General features: G+C 29.8%; 1 protein-coding gene across 8 annotated transcripts in view; it reads left to right on the top strand.

The window, feature by feature from the left end:
• Nucleotides 1–12,250, top strand: part of LOC115212813 (rab11 family-interacting protein 4A-like) — a 114,924-nt gene that overhangs the window by 81,992 nt on the left and 20,682 nt on the right. For 5 of the 8 annotated variants that reach the window (XM_036504297.1, XM_036504295.1, XM_036504294.1 and 2 more), the window contains 4 exons: nucleotides 4,130–4,217; nucleotides 4,297–4,299; nucleotides 8,140–8,189; nucleotides 11,443–11,524. In XM_036504297.1, the coding sequence (XP_036360190.1) occupies nucleotides 4,130–4,217; nucleotides 4,297–4,299; nucleotides 8,140–8,189; nucleotides 11,443–11,524 (223 nt within the window). Of the gene's footprint in view, nucleotides 1–4,129; nucleotides 4,221–4,296; nucleotides 4,300–8,139; nucleotides 8,190–11,442; nucleotides 11,525–12,250 lie in introns of all 8 variants that reach the window. The other 3 variants (XM_029781543.2, XM_029781547.2, XM_029781545.2) reach the window with 1 other exon arrangement.

Raw genomic sequence — 12,250 nt, 5'->3', positions numbered from 1 at the left:
CCTGTTCACAATTATCGACAAGAATGCTTCCCCAACAGGAAAACAGTTATCTGGAAATACTCAAAAAAAAAAAAGATTAACAAAGCCTAAATTATATTTACAATTTATACAAATCATTTTTGTTAGTGAAAATCAACATTTCCATTAAAATTAGCTGCTTTAAACACTTAGCATATACATTCTGAATAGAGCATTTTGAGTGCTAAAAGGCTATTATTAGCTTGTGATATTGAATAAATACTAAATTTTTTGTAGAATTGGAGGGTTATGTGTATACAGTGAATTACTCATTCTATTTATTTAATTGAATGAAATTATTAGGTTTGGCTTTGTTGCTATATCTTTAATGTCACAAATTATTTGCTTTATTACCTCTTTAGATATAACAGATTGCTAAACTTAAAGCTTTGGCAAAATATAATGTAAATAGATAGTTTTTAAGATAGCTTTATTTATGGTATAGTTGAAATGTAAATAAACTTGTAATGTAAATAAAATAAATCTTGAAAAAAGATGTTTTGAACTAAAAAAGTTTGAAAATTTCATCTTTTTCTTAATGATTTGCTTAACTACACTTTCAATTAATCATATGTAATACTCTGTATTGTAATTTTACTCGTTATAAAACAAGTATGTATAAAATGTGTTGAGTTTAGAGATTTATAGTTGAAATAGAAATTAAGTATTGCTAAGTGGTGTCTCTAAGAAAAATTGATATAATTTATAACAAGGTACATTTCATGTTACGGCTTAGAAGTAGAAAGATTTAGATTGGTGCACTTAATTTGTGGCTTATAATAAATTAGTGAAGTTAGTACTTGATTGAAATACATAGCATTGAAGGGAATCCAACAATGCAATAGTTATAAGAAAAGATTAAATGTAAAGTTGAATGTAAAAATTAGGAAGAAAATATATTGTGGAAAGCAATAAGTGGAAGGAATGGATAGATTTGAGCATGAATGGCATGTACCTAAGTGTTGTATTTGGAGAAGATGCAAAATTAGATAGTTGGTGGCTATGGGATAAAGTTGAGAATAGATCATCATCATCAGTGTTCAGTGTCCTTCTTCCATGCTCGCATGGGCTGAATCAATCAGGCTAATGAATTAATTTGAATATTATTTAAGATGTTTTCAATAGGTATGCAGTACTCTGTTCTGGTTTGTAATTTAGCCTTAACTGTATCAACTGAAACACTTCTTGGCTATTAAATACAAGTTAAATTGTGAAGAAATTTGACCAATGTTAATATGAGAACAACATTAGAATTCAAAGAGTCCAGAATGATATTGTCATTCTGAAGGTTAAGGTGGAAACGAACACATGCAGTTGAATGCCATCATGTGGAATGCCATCATGTGGAATGCCATCATGTGGAATGCCATCATGTGGAATGCCATCATGTGGTCAAATTTCAGTTGGAGATTATCATGAAGGATTTTTATTGATAAAGGTGAATAGCTGGTAGAATCAATTATTATTTGCAAGAAGCAAAGTATAATCTTGAAGAAATGGTGATATTTTATCAGAATAAAAGTGTTTGGTGCTGATAGTAATTGACAGGTTATTGATAAACTAAATGAATATTGGGGTTAATAATAGATCCTTGTTATCAACTTTATAAAATTAATTAAGGGTGGTTGGTGATAAATTTATTAATGAGTTAAAGATTGGTTAATGATAAATATATTAAAGAAATTTCCTTCTTTTCATGATAAATACTTTGTTAATTTGTATCTGATTAGAGTCCACAAAATGTTACTGACATAAGTAATAGAGTTAAAAGGAGCTTTTCAATTATTGGTAGCTACAGTTAGTTACTTTATTTACCTTACTTGTACTATATTATTTAAATGGTGTGTGTTAATATCATTGGGAAAATATGAATGCTGTAGTTTTCCATGTCATCTAGTTGATCTTCATTCCTAATTTAGAAAGTATTTTTTAAATACTTATATCATTTAACATTTTAAGTAACAAAATATCTGAAAATTTTATCCTTTTCTATTATTTTAAATTACCTTTATACTTTTTACTACATGTTATGTATGTAATAGTATATGTGTATTAAGTTTCCTGCACACGAGACATTAGGCTGGTGTAATGCATGTATCGTTCACTGTGACAGCTAAATTAGAAAGGACAGCAGTTTAATTTCGAAAAATAAACTGCTCCAAAATTGTAGCTGACTGCTTGCTGTATGTAGTGGGTTGTTAGAAAGTATGCGGTGAGATTTTGAAAAAGGTATTTAAAGAAGAAAATTATTTTAAGTACAATCAGTACAGTTGAAGTACACTAGCTTTCTGCATTGGCTGTTGCTTTGATAAAGAAAACAGTTAGAGAGAAAGAGTTTAAATTATGGTGGGACAAAGGTTTGCTTAAACAGTTTATATATTCAGTTCATTGTAATATATTTATATTAGAAATGTTTTATTATTTGTATATTTTGGTATAAACTAGCACATTTAACTCTGGTTTTATATATATATATATATATATATATATAATATATATATATATTGTTCATCTTATTTTTATCAAGAACTGGTAAAAATAAAATACATTACAAAATATGTTTGAACTTCTGAAATCATGAGTGGTGTTGTGGTTGGCAAAAGTTTGCTTCAGTTTTTTTCTTATCTTTTCTTTGTATTTGATTTCAAATTTACATGTATTACTGTACAAACTTTAGCAAGTTTTCCTGCTTAGTCTCAGAAAACTCATCAAACATTAGTTTCTTTCTCACACTCACACACGTATATCCACATGCATATTCACACATATTTAGTTTGGCTACAATCAAATATTATTCTAGAAAAGATTAGTTTCATTTTTGTCTTTTAAGACTGAACTGATTATCAATAAAATTATTTTGATATCCTACCTTTTAAAATTCTCTTTCTGTTCTTTGTGCGTGGAATACTTTGCCTACTTAAACTAATTATAGTGGAGACTGTGTAAATGGTTCAAAAGCTCTTCTACTACTATGATTTAAAAGATGTTCAACTAGTTTGCCGACATCTTTCTCTGCACACCTACTTCATGGCTATAATTTGATCATTCCAGAAATAGTCACAATTTGTTTTTGTTTAAATATTACCTCACAGGCAAAAGTATTTCTGTAATCTAGCCTGACACAATTTTTTGTTGATAGTTGTAAAACTTTTAATACATTCTAATAAAAATTAATTAACTTGAGTTAGTATAAATAGTATTGTGTAGTATATATAGTTTGTGTATTGTGCTCTATACTATATATATTTTTTTCAAATTTTGACTTGTGACCAGTCTATATAGTATATATTAACATATAAATATGGTTGTGTAGCTATGTTTGCTTCCCAACCACATGTGGTTTTTGGATTCAGTCCCCTTGCAAGGCACCTCGGGTTTAACCTTCAACTAAAGCCTTGTTATTGGAATTGGTTGATGGAAACTGAGAAAAAGCCCATTGTGTGTGTGTCCTTGTCTTGGCATCATATCTTAGTCATACAGTATTTTCTTAGTCACATTGGCATATTATCAGTCATACCAACATATCTCACTCAAACTGAGGTCATTTTTCAGTCACACTGACATACTATCACATCCTTACTAGAACATGTACCTTTCAGAATGCTGAAAATAATAATGAAATATTCAAGATATAGAAAAAAATATTTAATTATTGAGATGGTATTAGAAATACAGTTTCAGAAGGAAAAAGTTGTTAAATAAAATGATGAAACTTTCAACTAAAATTTCAAGTTCATTTTCATATAATAAGTTTCATTTAAGATACAGTTTAATATGAGCAGTTCATGGCAGACAGGCAGCACATTGAAGGCTGATCTCTCAATGGCTGGCATCGGCGAGGTTAAACAGGGGTGAAATATCTGAAATAGAAACTTAAATTCTAATTGAAATCGGTAAAAAAAGAAGAAGAAAAATTGTACACCAAAATGATGTATCCAAGTCAGTTTTAGTTTTTACATTTTTCACATCTCTGATATGTAGGTTGGTGGAAACTTTTTATCAAGCTAAAATTTATTTAAGAATGGTAGAATTCTATTAAAATTGATCTTTCTGATCAAAATTGTTGCATCTCTTTATGTTTATAACTGAATTGTATTGTTTTCTTTGGCAGGGTTCACATTTTGGAGGAGCAGCTCCGGGAGATGGAAATTCGGTCTGATGAACAAGTAAAAGTTGAGCAAAAGAAACACAAGGAATATGTGGTGTGTATATGCATATATATTTCTTTCCCTATTTTTGGTGGGGCAGAATCTACTATTTACTGTCAACTGGAGTAAGACAGCTTTTGCAAATGTCACCTTTCTCACAGTTGAAGCAATTTTTAAAAATATTTTTAAATTGCTTAGAGTCAGTCAGCCATCATGTTTGTTGTTAACTGTATCTCTGTTTGAATGATGGAAAAATTCTTAATTGCTATTTTTAAATTGTTTTTGTTAGTCTTTCTTTTTTTTTTTTAAATTCTAAATCCCTGAATTCACCACTTTAATGAATTTTGTGTGTGTTTGTGAAATGTGCTCACTGATTGTAAACAAACAATAGGCTCATTCAGTGTTGCTTGTTTCCAATTCACTGTGTAACTACGTCCAGGCTGTTCATTGTTTGACAGACTAGAGGATGATTAGCTTGCTTGGAAACAAGAAGAGAAAATGTACCTCAATGAATTCTATCTAATCCATGCAAGCATGGGAAAATCAACATTGAAATGATAACTATGATGCTGATATATAAGGAGAGAATATGACGGGCATCAGTCAAGCTCCGTCAGTGAAGAGCAAATTAAGAGAAAATGAGTTTTTAATCAATGGAATTTCATTTGCTTCAACATGGCTGAATGAAATCTAAATATTGACTCTAACAAACAGCTAAATGAAGCTAACTTGGAGATTTCTAATAATCAAACTGATATTGCATTAAAAATAAACAAAATTATCGATCCTTTTCCTAGAACACCAACAGTGAAAGTTCTTAACTTCCTTCTCACAAGTTCCATCTTCACATGTTGTCCAGTCCATCTTGAAAGAAAAATCAAAAAATGTTATCCACAAAATAAAGCTGTTAAATAATTGTACTATGAAGAACATCATATAGACTTGGGTTTATATTAAATCTATATATGAGCATGTTTGCATCCATATACATACAATGTTTTGTGTGTGTATCACTGGCACACATAGGCAATGTGTGTGTTTGTGTGTGCCAAACTGCATACATATACACAATTTGTGTGATATGTGATACACAAAATAACTTCATAAAAATGTTTATTTTGGCTTCTAGCATACTAGTTATTTACTACTAAACCGAAATAATATTGCACTTGGTTTTATTCTTTTATTTGTTTCAACCTTGTTTAATTGTTTTGATTCGTAAAAAGTAACATAAAAATTTTGCATCTTTTTTGAATAATGAAAATAGTTTTGAAACTATATGAAGAAAAATTTGACAAAGCAGGAAAATTAAAACTTTTAATCAACAAGCAACATATTTATAAATCTGCTGATTTAAATGTAAAGTTAGCATTAAGTTCACCGTAATTCTGTTGAACTGATTTTAATGTGAGCCATTCATGAAATAAAAAAAAAAAATTAGCAATATTGAAATGATACATGTAAATAAAAGTAATTTTTCTTTGGTATGAGTCAGCCTTTTTAATGTCATTGATTATTGAGTTACACATGAGAAATATCAATCAGTCTTGAATGGTAGCAAAAATATTATTGCAATTCATTTAAGTAAATTTTGGTCAGTAAAACTTAGACACGTGAATGATACTTGCCTTAACTTGTATATTTATGAAATAAATTAGTTTCCTAAAAGTATGCTTGGTCTATGCACAAGGGGATACTAATCTTTCTAAGTACATTTTATCAAAAGCTGATCTTATCGGTGGTATACCATAATTTTCTTTGTGGGTTTTGGTCTTTTTTTTTTTTTTGTCTTAATGTTGCTTTATTGTTCATTTCTGAATTAATTTAGCAGCTCAAAGTAAGAGCTTTTCTTTATGGAATTTAACTGATGTTACTGATTCGGTTTTTATTGTCTTTAAAAAATTGCCTCATCAATGCATAGTTTGGAATGCATCTCTATATAAACAAATCTGTGGATTCTCAAAATTTGACATTTCAATCTCAGTATGAGTATTCAGCTTTTACTCTTTTATTGTTTGTATTTGATTATAAAGTTCCCTTGATTACTTTCATTTCCATCCATCCATCTTTACCATCTGCTATTCCTGAGATGATGGACTGGACTTTCGAAGCACCTCCTCTACACGATCCAATCAACTACTCTCAGTTCTACAACAAATACCTTTTTCAATTACTCTTATTTCTACAACTACTTTTTTTTCAAATATATTAGAAAATCAGATTTCATTTTATAAACATTTTTATCCACTAACATCTTAAAATATGATCTGCATCATTAAAATCTTTGTACTCACTTCAAAGCTGCCATCAAACATTTGAGTAAAGTAATTTATCATAGTTTTTAATTCATCAAAGTTAGTAATTATTGATTAACATTGACTTAACCCTTTAGCATTCACATTATTCTCTTAAAAGTAATGCTTTTTAAATTGTATTGTTTTGAATTAATCATGCATTATCTTGTAGCTCTGAGATTTTGATGAGGCAACTATGGATTTTTAGAATGATATTGTAGGGTTTTTGTAAGAGGCCAGATATGGCCAGTTTGAACATTAAACAGGTAGAATACTTTGGCCAGATATGACTGGTTTAAATGCTAAAGGGTTAATGAGTGTATTTTAATGAAATATTATAAGATATTTTTCCTTACTTTTCATCTAATACCTCATTTGATAGAGACAGGTAAGGTGAAGCACTTGTTTGTGTTTAGCACTTATTAGATCTATGTGTTAAAGCTTATATCATGGTAAATTGGATGGATTGATGTTATACTGACATTAAAATCCCTTATATAACCCAACTAAATCTGTTTAGTTGTAGATTAGTTTTGGCTTTAATCTGTTTATTGTAAGCTTGCTTCTAGTCAGGTTGACATTTAATTACGAAATTGTCAATATGTTTGAAACTCTCCACAACCTATACAGGATCCCGTATCTGGTAACCATTTCTGATATTATTAGACATTTCTTTTTATGAATATTCTTTACTTACTACTCTTTACATTTTATTCTGGTTCTTATTTAGACATGTTTTACAGATATTTCTATAATTCAGGGATTTGTTTTTACTATATTTTTTTCTTTCACACTGCTTTGTTGGTACATTTTGTGTTTGTATGTATTAGTGTTTACATATTTGGCTGTATAAAACTTTAAAGAAAATATATTGGTTTAGATCGTTTTAGATTAGTATCTGTTTAACAAAAAGAATGTATCAGTATAATAAAATGAATTTAAATTTTAAAAGAAAACTAATGAAGAAAAAACTGTTATTAAAAAGAAAGTTCTAATTTTTCAGTCATTTATAAGTTCAGTGTTCTCTTTTAATTAAGAAATACTGTTATTTTATCAGTATGTAAATTTCATAAATAAGATTATTTTTTAAATTAGTATGATTAAATGCATATACGAATAAATAAAGGATATTTCTTGTAAATTGTTAGTATCTCTATATATTATTAGAATATATGTTGTCAGATTGCATGATATGGGAACATATATATTAACATCATGTTATAACTTGTGATGGCTGTGCTTCATGAAATGAATTTGTTGTTCACATATATTTCATGTGCTATATACACTACTAGCTTTACAAGTTTTTCCCCCATTTGCTTAATTATATACTCCATTTTATTTTTAACTTTAATCTCAGATAAAACATTTCCCATTTGATACAATAATAAATGAACGAGGCAGTGAATTTTAAATGTTGTTCATTAACCTCTCCTTTTTTGAAATTGGAGCCAAAAATATTCCTCTAGCAGTTGGGCTATTTACTTGCTCTCCTATTCCAAATTAAAATAAAGCTGTGTTTTTTTCCTTTACTTTTATGACAACATAAATTTTCATCTTTTTGCATAACATATTTATTAAAAGCAATATTTTAATAAATAAATAAATTTTCATATCAGTACTTCATTCACAAAAAAATTTGTTGTAAAGTATACAATATATTTTATCACATATTCTAGGGTCGGCACGACCGAGATAAAGCTGAACAGTTAATATACTTAAGTCACAGGTCAGTATTTTTTTTTTCATCTTTGATATTTAATAGATATATAAACTGAATCATTTAATATACCATGACAGTGCACTATTGAACTTACAAATGAAAGAAAATGCTATTGAAGGTAATGGTCCTATGTGGCCTAAGTTGTGATAGCTAAAAGGAATGAAAGAAGCTAGAATGAAATAGAAATTTTTATATATAAAAGAGAGGTTGTGTGCTGTCTGTCTCCTACGATTTAGATTCCTAACTACTCCCACATTTTGTGGTGCAGTTTAACCAAAACCGGGTATCTTATAGTCGTGATTCATATCGAGCCCTTCTGGGTATTAGCGTGCGTCTACGATTTAAAAAAAAATTACCATCATTTTTTCCATTTTAATGCATTTTTTCGCTATTATATAAGGGAAGTAACTCACTAAAAATGTCTACGATGAGTCAACGATTTAAAAAAAAATTTACCATAATTTTTTTCCCATTTTTAATGCATTTTTTTGCTATTTTTTGGCTATAACTCTCTAAAAATGCTTATTTAATTATTTCCCTTACAAACCCGAGCAATGCCGGGTGATACTGCTAGTACTCAATAAATGTATATTGGCTGAAAGTGTGGTTTCTTATAGTGTGACTGGAATGGCAGCAGACATTCTATGGTTCGATGCTTTTCTTGTCACCAACCCTCTCCTGCTTCAATAAACTCTGTCTGATCAATACAAGAGTGGACAAAAGTGGACACGAAATATGGTGATGGTGACAAAAGTGCATAGAAATTGTAATGTGTGTTTCTGATAGCTTTTATTGCTCTTTAATAGTTATTACAATTTTAACATTCATTGAGTCAGACATTAATGTGATGGAAACTATTATTTAATTACTTTTAAATTTCCCAAATCCTAATTTTTTATTATAAAAGATAAGCAATAACTGTGGATTATTGGATAAAATGCCATATGATATTTCATAACTTCCCTTAACATTCTAAATTCAAATCCCTTCTCATGCATACTTCGCCTTGCATGGTCCAGTATCTATAAATCACAGCTGGAGTTGATATAATCGACTAAACATCACCTCAAAATTGCTGGCTTTTACCTAAAATAGAAATCATTAAGAGATGGTGAGCTGACATAATTGTTAACGCACCTGACAAAATAATGCCTTGCTGTATTTGTTGCTACTTTTACATTCTGAGTTGAAATCCTGCCAAGGTCAGTTTTCCCTTTCATCTGTCACGGTTGATAAAATAATGTATCATTCATGTACTGGAGTAAGTGTAATTGTTTTACCCTTCCCCTCAGAATTGCTACTCTTGTGCCTAAATTAGAAACTATTAAGAGGACAGTTAGAGCTTTGGAAAGAATGTTTTGTGGAATTTGTATTGGCTTTTTGCATTCTGAGTGCAAATCCTGCTGAAGTCAGCTTTACCATTCAACTTTCCCTGGTCAATAAAATTTAGATACTAGAATCAATGTAGCAATTGTTGTCCTTGTGCCAAAATTTGAAAGAATTTTTATTAAGGTGGTAAGCTGGCAGAACCTTTAGCACACAGTGAAAAAGAAGTACCTCACAGCATTTCTTCCAGGTTTATGTTCTAAGTTCAAATTCCACTAAGATCGATTTTGTATTTCATTCATTCACAGTCAATTGAATAATACCAGTTGAGCATTGGGGGTCAATATAATTTCAGGCTTTATACCTATAGTAGAAAGGATTATTATTATTATTGTTATTATTATACCGAGGTCAACTTTACCTTTCATCCTTAATAAAATAAATACCAATTGAGTACTGGGGTCAGTGTAATTGACTATTCACCTCCCTCAAATTTCAGGCCTTGCGCCTATAGTGGAAAGGATTATTATTATTATTATGAAGGTAACAAGCTAGCAGAGTTATTAAAGACTCTTTATGTTCTGTGTTCAAGTTCTTCTAAGGTTGACTTTGTCTTCCATCCTTTTGGAGTCTGAGCACTAGAGTTGATACAGTCAACTTGCCCACTTTTCTTAAAACTGCTGGCTCTATGCTAAAATTTGAAACCATTATTATCATTACTGTTATCAACAGCAGTATTTACATGATTAGCTATAAATATTTGAAAGGATATCTGACAATTATTCAATTGAAGGTCAGTGTTAATTCATATCTTTGGCAGGCCTATCTTAACAGCTGTATAGACATCTGAGTAAAGCAATGCACTGGGGAATCACTTTATTCATGCTTAACTATACCATACATAGGTTTGCATTCAGCCTCAAAACCTGTGAAGTCCCCAGGGAATTGTCCAGTGTGCCCATGCATAAAGACTGATTTTCAGTTTTATTGAATAGAAAAAAAAAGCAAACTGAGTCGAGTGCCATAATTGAATTAACGGTTACAACTCTATTTCTGCTATTTATGTTTTATTAGTTTAAGCTGCCACACAAATTAACTGGTCTTTTCTATTAATACAGGGTGTCCCAGAATTAACCATCTATTTCAATAAAATTGCGCAAATTTAAAAAAAACTGACAAAATTTTATGTTTATTACTTAAATATGATACCAAAACATAGATTTATAAATCTTAGGTTAAAACTTAATGAAAATTTTCAACATGTTCTCCATCTATATTCCTGCAAATTTCAAAACTGTCCTCTTAGCATTGCAAAACACATTTTAAAGCATTTCAGGAGTTATCTCCTGCACTGCTAACTGAATGCATTCTTTTAAGTTCCGCTAAATTAGTGTTCCATTCTGGGGATGGAGGGAGAGCAAACTGTCATGGACCGATAAGCAGGATTCAGCAGAAATGAGAATAAAATTATTAAAGCTTGTTTAAGTTATAAAATTCTAAATAAAATTAAAAATTCATACACTTTTAACACATGATAAACATAAGTAAAAGTGAATGTTTTAAAAAATTGTCTGATTTCACTGAAATAAATAGTTAATTCTGGAACACCCTGTATTTTATGTTCTAAGAAATGTATTTGAATTGAAATGTATAAATAATTTATATATATATATATATATATATATATATAATATACTCACGGAGTGGTTGGTGTTAGGAAGGGCATCCAGCTGTAGAAACATTGCCAGATAAGACTGGAGCCTGGTGCAGCCTTCTGGCTTCCCAGATCCCCGGTCGAACCGTCCAACCCATGCTAGCATGGAGAACGGACGTTAAACGATGATGATGATTCATTTTTTTTAAACTAGATACTTAGGGAAATGATTTTAACACCTTCTGTTAGTGAACTTAATATTTTTCTGATATCTTGCAGATTACAAGATGTAGATCGACATTATGAAACCACCAAGGAAGAAGCCACCCGACTTAGAAATGAAGTAGAAAAATTAAAATCGGTATGGAGATAGTAACTATATTTTCTGATAAGATAAAGTAAACTCTACCTAATTAATCAAAGGATTAGTTTTAAATAGTATATTTGGCTAATATAATTGTTAGCATTCCATGTATTTGTTTTGAATAAGAATTTCGCAATTAAATACTTCCTTTCATCTGCAGAACATGAGGTAGTTCTGTATGAAGTAACTGTTGTTGTTACTATTATGGAACTTGTTGTCAAGACGAATGGTTGAATATTGGAATGGATTATAATTGGCGGCAGTGTTTGAAATATACTGACACAGAAAGAAATTCAAGGAAACTAAACTTTTGAAATCTGATGATGCAGAATGCTCTTGTTCATTTTGGATTATGGATTATGGATTAACAAGAAAAATACAAAAGAATTTCCTTTTCTTAAGAAAAAAAATCAGAAATTTGAATTTGAGACAGTACCTTATTTCTTTATTTAAATAGAAATATTTTAATAATTTCACCAAATTCAATTCTGAAACCATTCCATGAACTACCTAACTCCTGTTAATTCTTGGTTATGTTTCTCCTCATGGTACTTCTGTTGAATCTTTTCTAAATTCAACAATTTCTGTGAGCCTAAAACTGAAACTGTAGAATCACAAATGTCAAGTATAACATTACTTGATCAATTTTGATACTTAAAAATATTAACAGTACAATCATAATAGAAAGTTTTCTCATCTGGCAGTCTACTTTAAACTTCAAAT

The sequence above is a fragment of the Octopus sinensis genome, linkage group LG6, assembly GCF_006345805.1.
Source record: "Octopus sinensis linkage group LG6, ASM634580v1, whole genome shotgun sequence".
Classification (NCBI taxonomy): domain Eukaryota; kingdom Metazoa; phylum Mollusca; class Cephalopoda; order Octopoda; family Octopodidae; genus Octopus; species Octopus sinensis.
The sequence above is the reverse complement of the archived record's forward strand: the minus strand, read 5'-3'. Positions and strand labels throughout refer to the sequence as shown.